The sequence below is a fragment of the Phyllopteryx taeniolatus genome, chromosome 5 (assembly GCF_024500385.1).
Source record: "Phyllopteryx taeniolatus isolate TA_2022b chromosome 5, UOR_Ptae_1.2, whole genome shotgun sequence".
NCBI lineage: Eukaryota > Metazoa > Chordata > Actinopteri > Syngnathiformes > Syngnathidae > Phyllopteryx > Phyllopteryx taeniolatus.
Window position 1 is genome coordinate 18,561,377 of NC_084506.1, and position 19,212 is coordinate 18,580,588.

Below are 19,212 nucleotides of genomic sequence, written 5' to 3' on the forward strand. Positions count from 1 at the left end.
CCCAACCTTTATTGAGCCAAGGCACATATTTTACGTGACAAAAATCTCATGGCACACCATTAAATTGAACCTTTTTGTTGATCAGTGAAATGGTGTTACCGTGTCAGCTTTCTTCCAGATATTTTTTCTTACAAAATCCTACAAAATTCCAGCGTCTCACGTCTGTCCACCTGTCGCCGACAGGCCATCTCGCCGTCGGGCGCGCAGACGAGCTACGAGCTGCTGCACCGCATCACTGGGGAGGGCCTGTCGGTGGTTTACTGCTTCAGCCGCCAGCCGTTCGGCCCCGACCCCAAGATGGTGGCGGTGCAGATGCAGTTCGCCAACAGCGCCGCCGCAGACGCCAAGAACCTGCACATGGAGGACGTCAAGATGCAGTCCGGCATGAGGGTCCAAGAGTTCCCGGAAATCGGTTAGTGACGAAGGAACGAAAGAGAGGGATAGTTCCTGTTTTTGGTGTTTACCACAGGTGGGTAGAGTCTAAGTCAAAAATTGTAAGACTACTACTAAAACAATAAATTACATTTTATAAAATAGCATATATTAACGCAAATCTAGACAACAAATTGTCTTAAAATAACTTTTGTTGTTGACACTCGTGAAATAGCATAAGTTCGAAGTGGAGTTCTTGTTGGTTGAAACGTGGGCTGTCATGTGACATCCGGGCTCCATTTAATTGGTGAAATGAAAACAATAGTCAGTAGTAATTATGTTTAATTGGCCAAAAGAGTTTGGACAGAAGTCTTTCTGACAAACCAAAACAAATAGATTGCACAAGCAATAATAGCTAGCGTTCTCAAGTTAAAGTCAAAAGTATGTTGCATTAAACTTAAATACAATTGATCCAAAAAGTTACTTAATTAAATGTAATGGAGTAAATGTAGTGCGTTACTACCCACCTCTGCTGTGGACTGACTTGTTTTTTCCGCTTCCTGTCCGCAGAGCTGCTTCCTGCGGGTGAGACGGCCACCGCCGAGATGGGCATCGACTTCTGCGACTCCACACAAGCGGCAAACTTCCAGCTGTGGTAAGACTAACTAGGTCTGATTTACTTAAAAGATTTGCGCATGCACAAATAATGGGTACAAACTTGATTTCTCACGCAAACAGATGTGATTGCATCTGCCAAAGACGCAAAGTTGCCGCGGTTCAAAGAATGTAATTTAGCACGCACAATGTGATTTAATGAAAAATTCCTTGTGTGTTTTGGACATACTTGGCAAATAAAGATGATTCTGATTCTGATTCTGATCAAATCTGTGGCGAATTGCGCTGGATAATTCTGCGTCTTTAAATACAGCATCTGAAAGGCAGGTGCAAACGGGCACCGCTGTGCGTAAGTAACCATGACGAGAAGGCGCAGGCAAAATGAGAGGGGAGTGGGAAAACGGACCTTTAGCGCTCAAGTAAACATGTTTGAAATGCCAGAAACAAAAATCATCGCGACATATCGTCTATTCAGCAATGCAATTTTGGAGTTTCTGAATGATCTGAGGGCTGACTCGGAGCCAGTTAGAAGAAGAAGACAAATTCATAGAACTCAACTTTAACCTAATAGCATAGTACAAACTGCTGTAAAACTAATACGCTCCCCCTGCTATTAACTTTCACAGCACTCACAGCAGGAAGTTCTTCGTCTCCATCCAGCCGCCAGTTGGAGAGCTGATGAAACCCATTTTCATGACCGAGAACGAGTTTAAAAAGGAGCAAGGTGAGCGATGACAGACATGACTTTGTTTGCTGTTGGCACTACAGGAACAAAACAATGATATACAGTCGAAAGTCGAACGTCCTTAAAGTGCTCCAAATTGGGCCGCAACCAAAAGTTTGTTAATTCCCCGTAGATGCCACACAATGGAGGTGGAAAAAAAAAAAGAAAAATTGGGAAAACATATGAGGGGAAAAAAAAAAAAGGGAAATGATTCGAATGTTTTTTAAATCCACGGATAGGTGAATCTGCAGGTGCCGAGCCGCAAGAATGCGGGGGTCCACTGTCGTCTTAAGTTTATCTTTTTGAATTGAGCCACTGAATTTTTTCCACCATATTAATTCATCCTCTCGAGTTCGTATTAGTGCGTAGTGTGGAGTAATATAGTTAGTGACCTTATTAATTACTGTGGTCAAACATCATTTAGTGTCATGGTGACTAACGTGTTGCTAAACATGCTGCTCAATTCCGCGCTGTCTACAAAAGAGACGCTATCACAGCGTCTAGGTGAGTTGCCTTCCATTTACTGTACTTGTTCCCCCCACCACCAAAACCTCCTCAAACCCCCCACCCAAGACCACACTCCGTAGGAGACACACCCTTCACCCTTCCTATTGCGCTTATCTTCGGCCCCTCGTCAGCAGCAAGTTGCGGCCGCTTGTCATGAAATCATTTTATTATTAGTGAGATGTGATCACGAAAAGTTGACTCTAATGTTCTGGTTTGGTTTGGTATGTTGCAATTTTAGCAGAATTTTAAGTGAGTTAGTGATTCATTTACTGTACTTTCTTAAATCAGTTGTCGCCAAATGAAGTTATAATGCCAAATAGTGAGTATAATACCCTGTAACGAGTAAAATAGTGATACTTTTAACAAAATATAATTTGGCTTAAAAAGGCTACTTCATCAGTCAGTCATCCAATGCTTGTGATAACTGTAGTTGATTTCTTTTTATTAAAAAAATCTATTAATTATCTAGATTGTTTTATTTTTTTTTCAAATTCCAAATAATTGAGTATAATATGCTGTAATAAATGAATGGGACTATGCCTCAATGTAAATCATTTCAGAATTAATTTGAATTAGAAAAAGTTATTTAAATTAATAGTTGGTTGTTTTATGTTAGATATTCATTTTTTTAATAGAATTCCACCAAATTGGAATATTAATTTCAAATTAATTATTGATTGATTAGTGGATTTTCCCCTATATAAATAAAATAAATGTTCTACTTTGGGAGGTACTTCAAATTTGACCTAAAGTAATATTTAGGGATTTAATGACAATTATTATTTGTAAAAGAAAAAAAAAAGAACTAAGTTAGTTATTACATTTCTTTTGTTAACATACCAAGTTCCATATTCATTCCAAATAGTTGAATAAAATATTATTATGTTATTGTTATTCAATTGTACTTGTTTTTTTTACCTAATTATAATTGCCTTAATTATGATACATTTTTTATACTACTTCTGCCAAACTCCATATTCATTTCAAATGATTGAGTATAATATCCTGTATTAAATGGTCAAAATGTCACACTTTTGGGGTGTTTTGTTATTTAAAAAACAACTTAAATGAATGCTCATTTGTTTTTAAATTATTTATTTTTGTACAATTTTAGTTCGTTAAATTGTTCAGGGAGTTAAACATCAACTCCTAATAATATTTGGTTAGTTAATGTTATTACGTTGAGGAGATCTTTTTGCTTAGTTATTTTGAATAGATTTCTCCTTAAGTTTCTTCTTATTATTTTTTATTTAAAAAGAACAAAAATGGATTTCTACCAATTTCCATATTGATTCCAAATGATATCTACAGCATACTAAATTTGTGCAAATGTCTGACTTTTTGGGAGCTTGTTGGGTTTAAAAATCGACTTCAATTAGTGCTTGTTTGTTTTTAAAGTAGTTCTAAATGTATGCATAATCTCTGTTAAAAAACATTCTTTAAAGCTACCAAATTCCATATTAAATCTAGCTAAATTGTTTCTGAATCCGAACAAACGAGATTGTGTTGGACCTTGGCGCTTCCGCCGTGCGGTGCGTTCAATGGCACCCAGGAAAAGTATGTTCCTCACAGATTCGCTTGGCCCAGCCGACTTCTTGTTCTGATGTGGGGGTGAAGTTAACACTTGGGAGTGCTCGTCACCTGCTGCATCTAGCACCAACGAGAAGGAATTTAAGGAAATGACATCAGCCACTTCCTTTGTCCTCACACACCTTCCTTCCTTACATCCTTCCTTCCTTCCTTCCTTCCTTCCTTCCTGTAGCCTCACCTCTATTGAATTTGATTAGATTCAATAGACCTTTGCACCACGATGTCACGCGTTCTTCTGGGTGGCAAAAACTCAACAAAAACAAACCCTTTCACGTCATTAGACGAAGGCAGAGCAAGTGAGAAAACAGCGTAAATGGCTTGGTTGACGATTTTAGCCTTCTTGCCTACCCGGCAGCACAAACCCCCCAAAGGTTTTTGTCATGGTTTTCAGTTTAGTGTGGTTTTGCGTCCCGTGTGTCTGCCACCCGGAAGTACCCTCAGTGCCTATTGTTTACATACATTATGAAAGGGTCTGTTTTGTGGAGCGTTTTCCTCTGTGGTGTTGTATGAAGTTGACACAGTGCCCGTGTGCCAAAACAGGTCAGCTGATGGGCATGAACGAGATCACAGAGAGGCTGACGCTGGACGCAAAGTGCCGGGACGAGCACGCCGTCGTCCAGAGGGTGACGGCCGCCGCCAACCTCAGCAGAGTGCCCTGTGGCTCCGACAAAGAATGCAGGTAAGTCAGAGGAAACAAAATATTGAAGTTGAGTTCAAATATGTCTTTGTTGATTTGAATTGAAAGACATAGGTTCTTTTGTGTTCATTTTTTAATATTAGTAAGTAAATATTATGTACCTTCAATATTTTGATTTGATTAACAGCAAACCGCGATCAATTACTTACAAAGCCTTTAATTAGGTTTTTACTTTTCATGATTATTTATTGTTAGTTCATTTATGTATTATAAATACAATTGTTACACCAGTTAAAAAAATACATATACCTTACAATACCTATTACATGACATTAAATGCAATTACATATATCTATATAGTTGAATTAACGTATATATTTTATCATATTTTAATTATAGTTTTAATTTACATTGTTTTATGTATAAACATATACACATTTTAAAAAATTCATTTCAAGTACATTCAAACTTAATTAATCTTTTTTTAATGGAATCCCACCACTAGTAAATACTTTTCCCCCCAATTTTTAATAAATTCTTATTTATTTTATTTTATCGTCACGCTTGAACTAATCTTTGTGTTTTTCTGCACTGCTAAATTAATAACGTCATGCACTTCCTTCACTCTGCCGCCTTTGGCGTTCACTTCTTCGTTGCGCTTTGACTTCAGTCCTCCACTTCCTCTTCCTGCACTTCCACTTCCTGTGCACAGATTCGCCGGCAGGACGGTGAGCGGCGGCAGCCTGGTGCTGGTCACCGTGGCGACCAAGGAGGACGGTGCCGCCCAGCTGACGCTCAACTGCGACAAGATGGTGATCGGCACCATGCTGGTCAAGGACATCCTGCTGGCGCTCACGCAGTGACGCGGGCGCTGCTCGCATCCCGCCTGCCCGCTTCCACTCTCCCGCCTTCGCCTGGAATGTTCGTGTTTGTTTCTTTGTTTGTTTTTTGGTTTCCAGCTTGCCACCTCTTTGACAATCAGAAAAAGGATGACCCCACGCTACGTCTGCTAACAGGAACAACATGACGGCATCTCAAGACTACATTATGTTGCCCGCTACCTAGAAAATGAATTCCATTCCAGAAAACTTCTCGGGGCTCTTGGTGCCAATTAATAGTTGGTTTCTGAAGGTTAAGTAGTCAAGTAGTCATTTTAGATTATTTTTTCCTTACAATTTCCACCAAATTCCATATTTAAGAACATTGGAGAATTTTTTGTTGTTGTTTTGAAGAAAAACATTGGTTATCAGATGTTATTCGGTAACGTTCGATTTTCTTCTTTCAAACGATTTCTATCTAATTTCATATAAAATAACATTTGAGAAACTTTGTTTTGTTTAAAAAAAACAATACATTGTTTCAAATGTAATTTAGTAATATTAGGTTTTTTAGTTTATAATTTTAAAACAATTTCTAACAAATTCACTTTTGTTTCTTTTCATTAAATTAGGTTATCAAATGTTATTTAGCAATGTTCGAGGATTCTTTTATTTATTTTCTACCAAATTTCATATTGAGAAACATTTGAGAAATGTTTTTTTATATTATTTTTACTTTCTTTAAAAAAACATTTCCCAAATTCCATATGAATTCGGAATATTTCTTTTTACACTTGAAAAGAATTAAATAAAAATTTAGTTATCAAATCTCATGTTTTTTTGTTAATTTTTATATCTAACTTGGTCATTAATTTCCTCTTATTTAAGTTTATTTGGCTAATTGCTTTTAAAGGCACAACTGTTATGAAATTGCAGATTTTAAAAAAACCCCAAAAACAACCAATGTAGGTCATAGAAGACGTTTGCGTTTGAACGTGGCATGACAATTTCAATCTTATGTTGCAGTTAAAAAGTAAGACAATAGCGGGAATAAACATTTGAAATGTTGCTTTGTATGCAACACTGCTACTGTATGTACAGTATGTGTGTGTTATACTGTATATATAATACAAACCGCTCATCTCAGACTTTTTACTTTTTTTTAACACTGGACGTGTTGTTGTTACATGCAGATTATTTTATTGTATTTGTTGTTCTCCTTTGGGCCTTAAAGTATAATAAACCTGTGAACATGTCACTTTTTTCTTTAATTTTGGCTTAAAAATTAAATTCCAATAATTATTGGGTATTGTTAGGTATTAAGTTCATTATTGATTTCAGTGAAATTTTAAATAACAATTGCTGAAAATTATATCCAAATATATTGGTATCTTGTAATAAATTAGTGAAACTGCCCCCATTTTACCCTGATTTTGGCTTAAAAGGCTTACTGTAATAATTCATATTAGTCATACAAAAATTGTAAAACTTCACTGTCATTCATTTTGATTCATTTTTTTTAACAATCTATTTTGCCAAATAATTGAGCGTGATACCCTGTGACAGATGAGTAAAAAGGCTCCACAATTGTTTTTATTTTTTTTACCTTTTGGCTTCAATGTAATTAAAAAGTTAAAATTCAGTTCTTCAATGATCAAAAAAGTTGTTTTTTTTACTGTTGGTGAATGTAAGTTATTTTAACAAAGCAGATATTTTTTTTTCTACATGGCGCATTTTATCCCGACACCATTTGTTTTAAAATGCAAATGATGTATTATTTTTCATCACGACTGTTGTGTGCTGCTTGACAACTGTAGGAGACAAATAAATGATAAAAAAAGATATTTTCTTTTCCAATGCCTGTTGAAAAAATATACACAACACAAAATATCAATAATAATCAAACAAATGAAAAATAAAGCCTTTGATTTTGTACAATAACTTTCAGTTCTTTGATTGTATCGACTCAATTGAGCAATGTAAAAAATATACAGAAATCTCACAAACGTGAGTGATACAACTCAAATACAAATTGATACAAATCAACTTTTTAGTGAAATATAGACTATTTACACCCCATAACCAATTTGGACATTTTCACTTAGGGGTGTACTCACTTTTGTTGCCAGCTCTTTAGGCAATAATGACTGTGTGTTGAGTTATTTTGAGGGGACAGTAAATTTACACTTATTAGGATTGCAAAGCAGTGGAGAATTTCCTATAAGATCACATTAATGGTGGATAAGGTTTTGAAATGATATATCATGGCTTCATCTTTTAGATCACAAAACAAGGCCTTCGACAGAGGAGTGGGTAGACTTTATATTGACTCTAATATACATATTTACAAAAATGTGAGAGGTGTACTCACGTTCATGAGATACTGTGTGTGTGTGTGTGTGTGTGTATATATATATATATATATATATATATATGTGTGTATGTATATATATATATACACATACATATATGTATATATATATGTATATATATATATATATATATATATATATATATATACACACACACACACACACACACCCTTTGCAAAAAAAATTTGAATATCATGGAAAAGTTTATTTAGTTCCATAATTCCATTCGGAAAGTTAAACTTTCATAGATTATAGATTCAGGGCCCAAAATGTGAACAATTTCAAGTATTTATTTGTTTATTTTTACATAATTTGGGCTTCAGCTCATAAAACCCACAAAATCAGGAATTCAAAAAATGTTAATACTGTGAAGAAATCACCATTTGCTTGTCAGTTTTTGTAGAAAATAAAAAAGCGAAAGAAATGAGGGTCACATTAAATGAATCAAAATATGGTACTTTCAAAATGATATGTTCATCTCCAATACTTGGTTGGTTATCCTTTTGCTTTAATCACTGCCTGGATGCGCCGTGGCATTGAGGCAATCAGCCTGTGGCATTGCCTGGGAGTTATGGAAGCCCAGATTTCCTTGATGCTTGCTGTCAGTTCTTCTTTGTTTTTGGGTCTGGCGCCCCTCATTTTCCTCTTGATAATACTCCATAGATTCTCAATGGGGTTTAGATCTGGTGAGTTGGCTGGCCAGTCAAGCACTGTGATGGCATGGGCATCAAACCAGGTTTTGGTCCTTCTGGCGGTATGGGAAGGGGCCAGGTCCTGCTGGAAGATGAAATCTGCATCTTCATACAGATCCTCAGCAGAAGGAATCATGAAGTACTCTAAAACATTCTGGTAGACTGTTGCGGTGACCTTGGATTTAACAAAGCAGAGTTTACCAACACCTGCACTGGACATTGCACCCCAAATCATGACCGACTGTGAATATTTCACACTGGACCTCAAGCAGCTCGGGTTCTGTTCTCCACCCGTCTTCCTCGAAACTCTCGGACCTTGATTTCCCAATGAAAGGCACACTTTACTTTCATCGGAAAAGAGGACCTCGGACCACTGGCCGACAGTCCAGTCCTTCTTCTCCTTGGCCCAGTTGCGACGCTTCCTCCGTTGGCTCAGGCTCAGAAGCGACTTGACTCGAGGAAACCGACAGTTGTAGCCCATCTCCCGGATGCGTTTGAATGTGGTGGTTTTTGAACGTGTGGCTCCCGCCTCATTCCATTCTTTCTGGATCTCTGCTTAATTCTTGAATCTTCTCTTTTTAATAATCCGCTGAAGCCCACGGTCATCTCTTTTGTTGGTGCGTCTTCTCTTGCCACATTTTGTCCTTCCATTGATATGCTTGGACACAGGACTCTGTGAACAGCCAGCCTCCTTAGCTATGACCTTTTGTGGCTTACCCATCCTATGGAGGGTATCAATGATGGCCTTCTAGCCAGTTGTTAAGTCTGCAGTCTTCCCCATATTGAATCCAACTGAGACAATTGAACCAAACTGAAGCAATTTAATGACACGTGGGGAAACCTGTGTAAGTGCTTTGAGATTAGTAGATAATTAGTGTGTGACACTCAGTTTAATACATTTATGGCCTGCAAAATTTGGTCTGATTTCTTCAAATTTTTTTTTTATTCCTGATTTTGTGGGTTTTATGAGCTGGAAGTCCAAATTATGTAAACATAAACAAAGAAATACAACTAAATTGTTGGCCCTGAATCTATGATCTATGAAAGTTTAACCTTTTGAATGGAATTATGGAAATAAACAAACTTTTCCATGATATTCTAATATTTTGGAAAGGGTCTGTATATCGGAGCGGCGTTTTGGTGAAGCTCAGGTGAGCTCAGTCTGTTTGCTGCGCGGCAGGAAGAACGCCGCCATGCCGCCGGCAAGCAGCACAACCGACACCAGCAGGACGGGCACGGCGCAGTCCGAGTCCACCAAATTGCCAAAGGCCATGTTCCCCGTGATGGCCGCCACTCGGCCCGCCCCCGCGAAGAAGCCCAGCGCCGACGAACTGCGTATGAAGCAAAAACGCCGTCATGTGAAACCTCAATTACATGGGGATTGTTTAACTGTCATTCCAAAAGATGCCCCAATTAGTTGCCCGCAATGGGAGAAAGTAACAAAGTACTAATACTCTGTTAATGTACTTAAGTAGATATTTCAGGTATCTGTACTTGAGTATTAATTTTTTGGACAGGTTTCTACTTTCACAGATATCTGTACTTTCTACTCCTTACTTTGTCAAATTAGACTCATTAGTTTATTCAACCGCTTCAGATGTCGACATAACGTCAAGTATATTTACTTCTACTTAAGTACAGCACGTGAATACTTTTACCACCTGTGGTAGCATCTAGAGGTGAAACGATGAATTGACAACTGATTATCAAATTAATCGATTTTTGATATTCAATTAATATTTACAGACTTGTGCAACATAAAATTGTCCGAAGCCTCGGAATTTTAGCTTCAAAGACAGTAAATATTAATAGTTCTCTGTATTACGGCAATAAAGCAGTAAATATTAATAATTATATTCATTATAATAATAATAGGAGACTGATTATCTGTGTTTCACTAAAATAAAATGTTTGCATCTTTTAATTTGGAAAATAATCATCAAGGTTTTTCCATATTTTCTGACGTTACGGACCAAAACAGTAACTAAAAATCATCAATTTATGTTTGTGGATTTTCTGCACTGTCAATTTGAAATAATGTCCTGTTTTTTAATAAAGTGATGGAACCGTTTTAAAAGTTTTGTTTAAATCCGATCATCAATTAATCATGAAATAATCGACAGATTAAGTGATTATTAAAATTATCGTCAGTTGCAGCCCTAGTTGCGCCATCTACTCAGGAAAACATAAACACTTTCCTCTAATAGATGCTGTGTCCTATTTGTCGTCGGACGCAACGTCCACTTAACTCAACGTTAAAATAGATGCCGCACAACAATGAATCCTCCAGGTGAGTCATTATGCTTCAAACAACTAAACTCAAATAAACGCCTCCTTCAAGCAAGCCCAAATGTACCGTAGCTGCGTGGGGTAGAGCTCCGTGCCCACGACGTCCAGAGCGTTCCAGGTGATGACGGACACGCCGCTGAACAAACAGGACAACACCAGACTTTGTGTTTTGGTCTGCACCACGTAGATGAGGAACACGCTGAGGCTGGACATCAGCAGGCTGCCCGCTGCGAGCGAACACGCACACACACACACACACACACGAGGTCAACGTCAAACAGAATCAAGAAAAATAAAGTGCTGAAGCCGCGGCGTTCCTCACAGAGCAGCAGCTTCCCTCCAACGTTGTCAATGACCAGAATGGTGAAGATGTTGCCGGGAAGGTTGGCGGCGGCGATGAAGAAGCCCTCCTCGTACACTGGCGAGGAAAACGGCTGCCAGTGAAACACGACTAAAAACAACCCACGGTGACTACTCACCAAGACACAGTGGAACGCAATTTAATCCTACTTCAAATCAAATTTTCCCATCAAAATAAAACAAAAAGTCAAAAAAGATTTTTGGGGGTGTGTTTTTAATAAATAAAAAATGTCACTGTATTGTATAAAAACATAATAGAATGTAAAGAAATAAACTTTACTGTACGCACTGTAACCCAAAGCAAAGATGGTGAAGTAACTTTTAAGTCAGCCCCAAGTGTCAATGTCTTTAAATCCATCCATCCATTTTCTGAGCCGCTTCCCCTCACTAGGGTCGCGGGCGTGCTGGAGCCTATCCCAGCTATCATCGGGCAGGAGGCGGTCGACCGCGTCTTTAAATCCATATTTAAAAAAAAATATTTCAAAAAACATTTTTTCCCTCATGCCTTATGATTGAGCATTTTAGAGTATTTCCACTTTTAAATGATCTTTCTTGCACTGTATGCGACTTATTTTCTCTTTGTATTTAAGTACTTTTAATCAGTCTTGTATTTTTCCCCTTTCTTTTTAAAGGCTTTTAATCATGTAAAGCACATTGAGTTTACCTTGTATATGAAATGCTCTATAAATAAATTTGCTTTGTTTTGCTTTACTTTAGTATTTGTGTACAGGATGTGAGCCTTTAAGAGGTGTGGCCTGGTGAGTGACATCAGGAGCTGCTGTAATCTTTTCAAGAACAAAGATGGATTTTTATCAGGATAAGAAGTTATACTTTCTTGGGAATAAAGTAGAAATATAATGATCAAGACAAACATTAATAAGAGGGAAGATGAATTTGAAAAATACAACTTTTTATTCTCATAATATTACGCCTTATTCGTGCAGGAATGCCAGATTTATGCAATTACAGGCGCGGCTTTTAATTGGCCAGGCTAGGGGAGGGTAATTGTTCAATTATGTTGGTTTTGTTGGTAACCCAGTCTTCATATGTAAGTATGCATTTTTTTTTTTTTTTATATGATCCATCATAATTTATTACAAATAATTTTGCGGACCCCAAGCTACGACTTGTGAAACCCTGCAGATCCGTGGACCCCAGTTTGACAACCACGGGTGTACGTAATGAAGCGTCTTCAAAGAGTGTCTACATGTAAATGTTACACACCGACGGTGTTGACAGGGTAGCAGCTGCGGTTCCGCTGTTCAGACCCGGCTGACATGTTGGCGCACGGGGAGCCGCCGGCCTCCATTCGGGCGAAAAGTTCGGGGAACCACATCCACAGACCGTAGTAACTACACACAAGTCGAGTAGAGTCATTTTTACCTACAAAGTGTCAATTATCAACAAAGGTTAGCTCAAGGCACTTTATACATCAATCATGTCAAGAATCACACTCCTCATACATTAAAGAAACCCAATTGAACCCGACATGAGCAAGAATTTCGCGATGGAGGCAAGCAAAAACTCCCTCCAAGGAAGAAACCTCGAACGGAAACCGGCTTGTTGGGAGCGACCATCTGTCTCTGCCACTTGGGTTGAGATGGAGAGACAGAGTAAGTAGAGGAATGAAGGGAAGATGGAGAAAGAAAGCAGGATATACGGTAGATGTGGCAGTGGGGGGAGCAACGAGAGAACAATGGGCACAAGAACAATCGGCTACACAACAATAATAGTACCATAATGACAGTTACACACAGAGTTGTTCCGAATCCCATCTTGACTCACGGTTTAAACTAAAACGATGGATGACGCTAAATTGATCTGATACTACAGCAGTAGCAACGACCACACACACACACACACACACACACACATTCTTCCAAGACTACTGGACCGGATGGACGTCGTACCCGAAAGAGATGCAGTAAAAGATGACTAGCAGCACGATGCTCCTGGATTTGAGGTTCCCGTCAAACATCTGCCGGACCGGCATCAGACCCTGTTGTGTGGCGATGATAGCAATACAATTATTATACAGCAAAACACTTAATACATTCCAGCAACAATGCCGATAAAAAGACACCAGGTGAGTGACCGGTGTTGCTCCGCAAACACCTTCCTTTTGCCTCCCCGTTACTGTCATTAGTGCCATTGGTAGATTGCACTTTATAAAAACATACAGTAATGTCATTATTAAATGAGAATTAAAAACTGTTTTTGTCACATATGGCTTCAATACAATAGACATTGTGCTGCTCCTTCTGGTGTGCGCACCTTGGTCAAAAGGGGGCAGTATAAGAAAGACACGGTCTCAGCTCCTCAGTACGGCACTAATACTAGTTCTTCTTCGAAGAGGATAAAGACAATATGACTGAGTACTGTTATATTGCCTGTCTACATGTGTTGCTGCAGTTTGTGTTCAAATATCTGTGATTTAAGGGAAAAATACAAATAAAAATCGTCCGAACAACGCTTGTATCGCAAATAAATCGTAAGTTGGGTCACTCTTATCTCAAGGCACGACTGTACAGTGGACCCCCCGCATACCCGCGGTCCCCCCAAAAAATATATTATTATCTTTTTTTCCACATGTTTTTCATTTTTCTTTTATTGTTTTCATTTTTTAGGGGGAACCGACCCAGAAAACACTTACTGGCTTACTGAATTTTTGGGCTTGAAAAAAAAAGGATCTATTTTTCAATGCAAATTATAATAGCTCTCAATTATCCGCGGATTTTCGCTATTCACGGTCGGGCCCAGTCCCTAACCCCCGCACTGTATTTAACTTTGTCATGAGTCTCCTATCGTGTTCACCTGTTTGAGAATAGCGGCGAGTCGTCCACAGGGCTGTCGAATCTCAGTCTTGTGCTCTCTTTGCTTCATGTTCACGTGCAAAGAAAAGTCCTTCAAAAGCGAACACAAGCTTGACATGATTACCACTACTGAACCACAGCCTGTTTTAGACAGCGATCCCGCATAATTGACACATCAGAGACATAGTGACAGAAGATTCCGACAATACCCGCCTTTGCCTTTTTACACAGAACCCTCTGCTTACTGGGAAAGATGCTCCTTTCCCACGCATGTTGAGTCGGAACATCTGGCGGAAGACGTGGATCGCTTCTCTCTCTCGACCAGCCTACAAAGACAAAAAACATTGGAATTGTGACTAGATGTCCTTGGACAACTGGGGAATCAGGTCATCAATTGATGTTTATGATCTATGTATGAACGTAGCCGAACCACTCACTTGGTATTTCATTCTGAGTTCAATCTAGGATATGTTATGAACATTTAATACGGTTGGATTAGGTTAGGGTAGGGTTCATTTTAGAACAGAGTTTCATGTGGTTTCTGTAGATACCTCCATGAGGAATTTGGGGCTCTCGGGCATGAACAGCTTGAAGATGAGCGCTGATGTGATGCTTGGGATGGAGCAGAGTACAACGAACACTCGCCAGCTCTGGAAGTCCAGTGGGCCCAGGGAAAAATGCGCCCAGCTTCTGGGGATCACCAACCAGGCCAGGCCTTTGCACACACACACACACACACACACACTTTATATATAATGACAAAAATAATAATAATGAAAATGTAGTTGTTCTGTGGTGCCTTGGCACCTGCAGCCAGAATGTTCCCCGCCATCCAGAAGGTGGCCAGAGCGCTGATCATGGCACCTCGCCTCAGTCGGGGCATAAACTCTGAGAAGTAGGAAAAGATGACAGGAATGGACCCGCCAACCCTGGAGAAAGAAATCAGGGCATTGTTGTCACTATTTTTAATTCTGTCATTACATGCTCCAAAATTGTGGACACGCAACAGTGTCGACTCAATCCCAAACATGGTTTGCTTGCTGCAAACGGAATATTTGATTGGCTGGCGACCAAGTCAGCTGGGAGGGCTCCAGCTGACCCGTGACCCTAATGAGGACGAACGCAACAGAAAACGGAAAGATGGATGAAACCGAACTCCATCCTCCAATGTTCTCACCCCACACCGCTGATGAACCTGAGTAGCAGGAAGAGCCAGAACCACGGCGCCGCGCTGGCCAGGCCTCCGAACAGGCCGTTGACGGTCAGGGAGACCACCAAGACTCTGCTGCGCCCCCTCCGGTCGGCCATGTAACCCCACATGTAGCCGCCCACCATCATGCCTGGCAGACAGGATGGGGGTCCGTTTCATCGACTGTCGGGACCGAAATATTTTAGAAAGGCGGGCGTTGACCGACCGAGGAAAATGGAGGCGGTCAGCAGGCCCATGTCGGATGAGCTGAGCAGGAGGTCGCAGCGGGCGGTGGGCAGCAGGAAGGAGACGCCCACGATCTCGACGGCGTCGCTGGCGTTAGCCCAGCCGCACACCAGCAGCAGCAGCCAGTGGAACGAGCCGAAGCCTGAAAACAGGAAGCACGGCACACAAAAGTTCAGCCGCGATGTGATAGCTGACTAAACTAGTTTTCCATTATTGTGAAATCGGTCTAAAATGGCTGAAACTGAAAGTATGAGTGCCATGTTTTTGTGAAACATCTTAAAAGGATTATGAAAGATTGACTATTATGTTTATACACCACCGTAAGACAACTTACGTTTTGCATGGAGAGAGAAGCGCTACACTAACCGTTCAGTTTTACAATAAAGAGCTTATTGATTAACCATGCCGTGTCTCTGTTTCATTGCTAGAGCAGATACTACATTATATTGTCTGTCTTTATATTGTTTGGTCAATTTGGCTGACGTGAGGATTTAAGGCTGCTCATCATGTCGCGCTACTCTTAGCCTTTCCAGATGGGCGTGCATGGATACTTTTGTTGTATTTTAGGAAAGAATTTTTCGAATTTTTAATCAAATATTAACACATGCTTGAGGCCCCACTACTAGTTTACTACGCAAACATCACCACCTGTTGGTTTTGTTGACTTCAGGATTTAACTGTCATTGCGGCGTGGAAAAGTCAACGTGTCACTTTGTCGCTTCAACGCTTATCGTTGTGTGTTATTACACACCCAAGTAAGTTGTTCATTTGCTGCCTATTTGGGAAAATGAGTGAGCGTGCGAGGAGTTCTGCACAGCCACCCCGCTGTTACATCGGTGTGGGGCTCATTTACATCATAGCCGCCACCCACACCGCGTCTCTCTGCCCCATGACATGATCAACTAGGCTAGGCGAAGATCCACAGACACTCGTTTGGAGTCTGGTCGGCGCACCGCGCTGTCCGAGGCCCTATCATGCCGAAACGGCCGCGACGCACCCCCGTTATCATGTCAAAGTCAGCGAACAGCTTGAGCGTTTGATAACCGGCACAGACATGAGTGCTCGGTGAATTTCTCGACACAGAGGGGGAAGTTTGTGTTTATGTGCCACATCCATGCAGTGGTGTGACTAAAGTGTTCTTTTTAAAAAACATTTTTAAAGACTAAACAAGTAAAAATTAAGTCAAGCAGTGTATATTAAAACATCAAAACAGTCATTTGTGTACTCTCCCTTAACTGTGATGATGAGCGACTGATACATGCACTTAGGAGGCGAGTCTCTTTGCATAAAAGAGAACACTGCTGATTTCACATTTGATTCTGACTTGACTCGTGATCCCATCCTTCCAAGATGGTGTCCCATTTTCAATTACCTGCTGCCTCGATGGCTTCCTCGTATGTCAATCTGGTGCGTGCGTCCTCATCAGCATTGCGTTCGTTTGATGTGCTCCTCTCAAATAAAGTTTCACCTAAATAAATAAATAAAAACTCTGAGTAATTGGTACAAATTGGTCTTTACTCCCTCTTCTGGGGAATCTTTGGCCCGATACAGTGTAATTGCCAAAAAGCAAAGAAAAACAATAATTACACTATGAGATTAAAGTCATACATTTTCGGGAAAATAAAGTTGGAAATGTATTAGCTTCATTTGTAAAATTACGAGAATAAAGTTTCTGTTTTTCTAATTTTAGAGAAAAAGAAGCACCGGTATATTTCCTGGATTAAAGTATTACTGTTACGACTTTAGTCTCGTACGAGAATATTGTTGTATTTTTACAAAGGTGAAGTGAAGACGGATATCACAGGAGCAGTTTGGTGGCCTGTGTAAAGATGAGCAGTGTAGAGGTTCATGTCAAGTTATATAATATTAAAAACAGTGAGGATGATAGACAAAATTTTGGCTCCTGAGGGAGCATTTACCCCCTAACCACAATGTTTCTGCAGTCACTTCACATTTCTGATACTAATTATTGATTAATATGATGGTGATGTGCCAAAATACTGGGGTAGATTTCATTCTCAGAATATTACAACGTTAATCTAAAAAATGTATGGCTTTATTTCTCAAAATCATACACTTTTATTCTTGTAAAATTATTAATTTAATACTCAATATGTTATTTTTTACGATGAAAATAGAGTTTTATATTGATAACAATATTGTTTTATCCTGAATATAGCACAGTTTTCTAAAAATATATAATAATATAATCTCATAAAGTTACGAATCATGTAGTGTAATTACAATTTATGACCAAACATATACAGCGATTATTACACATTTTTTTCTAAAATGCATCCTTCCATCCATTTTCTGAGCCGTTTATCCTCACAAGGGTCACGGGAGTGCAGGCTACACCCTGAACTGGTTGCCAGCCAATTGCTGGGCACATACAAACAAACAACCATTCGCACTCATATTCACACCTAAGGGCAATTTAGAGTCTTCAATTAACCTAGCATGCATGTTTTTGGGATGTGGGAGGAAACCGGAGTGCCCGGAGAAAAGCCACGAACATGCAAACTCCAGAAAGGCGGGGCCGGGATTTGCACCCCGGTCCTCAGAACTGTGAGTCAGACGCTCTAACCAGTCGTTCACCGTGCCGCCTTCTAAAATGCAAACAAATAAAACCTTTCCACTCGTGAATGGTTAATATCAAGGATACCATAAAATGTGATGCTAGCAACTACCTAAATACGCGTAACATCACAAGTAACTTGATAAAATATATTGCGTGTAAAATAAGAAACGAAAATGCATTGAAAAATGAATCAATTTGTTTACATTCCAAAAAGTGCTTAATTTCGACTTTGTTGAACAATCCCGGCTAAACGAAACATTTAAATATTAAATAATTAACAAAATACTCCTGGTTCATAAAGAACCGGCTCGATTTTTCTTTGATTTTTATTTTTTTTCACCTTCATTATCCGAGTCCGCCTCGTTGTACAGCTGACGTTTTCCAGAGAGAAGCGGCTCTTCATCTCCGGTTGAATTGACAGAAGGCATCCCCAAACTCGGTTGTCATTTGCAGTCAGGCAAACTGCTCCTTCGCTGCCCTGCCACGAGTCTTTGTTTTTTTTTTTTTCAAGCCGCCGAGTTTGCTCAATAGGTCCCGTGACTGAGCCGCTCAAGCAGGTTGCGAGCGACTTGGCTAGGCTAGCTCGCTAAGCTAACCAGGAAGTGAAGCTGGCGCCTAGTTTATAGAGATGACGAGAAGACTAGATACGCCAGGGCGCTGTGGCAACCCAACTAATAGACGTGCCTACTTGGAGGCCATGTTGGAAGAGGCGACGTCCCCGTCAAAGGCAAAGCATGGACATTGCAATTCAGTCATAACTTGCTCATCTCTTCAACCGAGTTTCGTTCGGTTTACGTGTTTGTCAACACTAAGCGTGTTATATCAATACAGAATATTTTTAAAGAAGCCCAATCTGTAAAAGGGTAATTCTCAGTTCTCTTGCTGTGCGTTGTTGTGACTATTTCCAGCACAATGTAGTGGTTTCCTTGTTCTTTGGCATTTGACGTCCACAGACGGAATGCGCTAACGACTTTGCCCCTACTTCATTAGCAGTGCTGTAGTGCCGCTTATCCTCACAAGGGTCGCGGGAGTGCTGTAGCCTATCCCCGCCATCATCGGGTAGGAGGCGAGGTACACCCTGAACTGGTTGCCAGCCAATCGCAGGGCACATACAAACAAACAATTTACGGGCAATTTAGAGTCTTCAATTAACATATCATGCATGTTTTTGGGATGTGGGAGGAAACCGGAGAGCCCGGAGAAAACCCACGCAGGCACGTGGAGAACATGCAAACTCCACACAGGCGGGGATTGAACCCCGGTCCGCAGAACTGTGAGAGGCAGACGCTCTAACCTGTTGACCACTGTGCCGCCTCATATCCTCCTATAGTGTAAACGAAAGTTTGGACACTCCCCGCACTGCTCTGGTTAAATTGGCGTCACATGAGTTATTGGCACCATGTTGTT

At 40.0% G+C, this 19,212-nt stretch overlaps 2 protein-coding genes across 22 annotated transcripts in view; one reads left to right on the plus strand and one right to left on the minus strand.

Annotated features, from left to right (window-relative positions):
- Nucleotides 1-7,107, plus strand: part of LOC133477962 (AP-3 complex subunit beta-2) — a 33,140-nt gene extending 26,033 nt beyond the window's left edge. For 12 of the 20 annotated variants that reach the window (XM_061773396.1, XM_061773397.1, XM_061773399.1 and 9 more), the window contains 6 exons: nucleotides 184-412; nucleotides 943-1,027; nucleotides 1,614-1,711; nucleotides 2,195-2,215; nucleotides 4,349-4,487; nucleotides 5,116-7,107. In XM_061773396.1, coding sequence (XP_061629380.1) covers nucleotides 184-412; nucleotides 943-1,027; nucleotides 1,614-1,711; nucleotides 2,195-2,215; nucleotides 4,349-4,487; nucleotides 5,116-5,308 — 765 coding nt within the window. In that variant the 3' untranslated portion in view covers nucleotides 5,309-7,107. The remainder of the gene's footprint in view (nucleotides 1-183; nucleotides 413-942; nucleotides 1,028-1,613; nucleotides 1,712-2,194; nucleotides 2,216-4,348; nucleotides 4,488-5,115) is intronic. The other 8 variants (XM_061773403.1, XM_061773404.1, XM_061773392.1 and 5 more) reach the window with 3 other exon arrangements.
- Nucleotides 3,341-19,102, minus strand: sv2 (synaptic vesicle glycoprotein 2). 2 transcript variants are annotated; one of them, XM_061773408.1, is made up of 13 exons: nucleotides 18,146-19,102; nucleotides 16,597-16,692; nucleotides 15,205-15,366; nucleotides 14,967-15,129; nucleotides 14,597-14,718; nucleotides 14,341-14,504; nucleotides 14,035-14,115; nucleotides 13,791-13,880; nucleotides 12,887-12,975; nucleotides 12,201-12,328; nucleotides 10,939-11,034; nucleotides 10,684-10,843; nucleotides 3,341-3,868 (listed from the first exon to the last, which is right to left on the minus strand). In XM_061773408.1, exons 1-13 carry the CDS (start codon nucleotides 18,231-18,233, stop codon nucleotides 3,856-3,858), a joined length of 1,452 nt encoding a protein of 483 aa, XP_061629392.1. In that variant the 5' UTR covers nucleotides 18,234-19,102; the 3' UTR covers nucleotides 3,341-3,855. The 2 variants fall into 2 exon arrangements, with proteins under 2 accessions (XP_061629392.1, XP_061629391.1); XM_061773407.1 differs by lacking the exon at nucleotides 3,341-3,868 and adding an exon at nucleotides 7,091-9,658.
- Between the last annotated feature and the right edge of the window lie 110 nt (nucleotides 19,103-19,212).

Bases quoted from the DNA above. Each gene is read 5' to 3' on its own strand.
- sv2 (XM_061773407.1), bottom strand. From the start codon at position 18,233: ATGCCTTCTGTCAATTCAACCGGAGATGAAGAGCCGCTTCTCTCTGGA. The intron at 13,881-14,034 runs GTAAGCAGAGGG...TCGCTTTTGAAG, and splicing joins GGAAAGGAGCATCTTTCCCA to GACTTTTCTTTGCACGTGAA. The intron at 12,976-13,790 runs GTGAACACGATA...GCCACACAACAG, and splicing joins TCGCCGCTATTCTCAAACAG to GGTCTGATGCCGGTCCGGCA.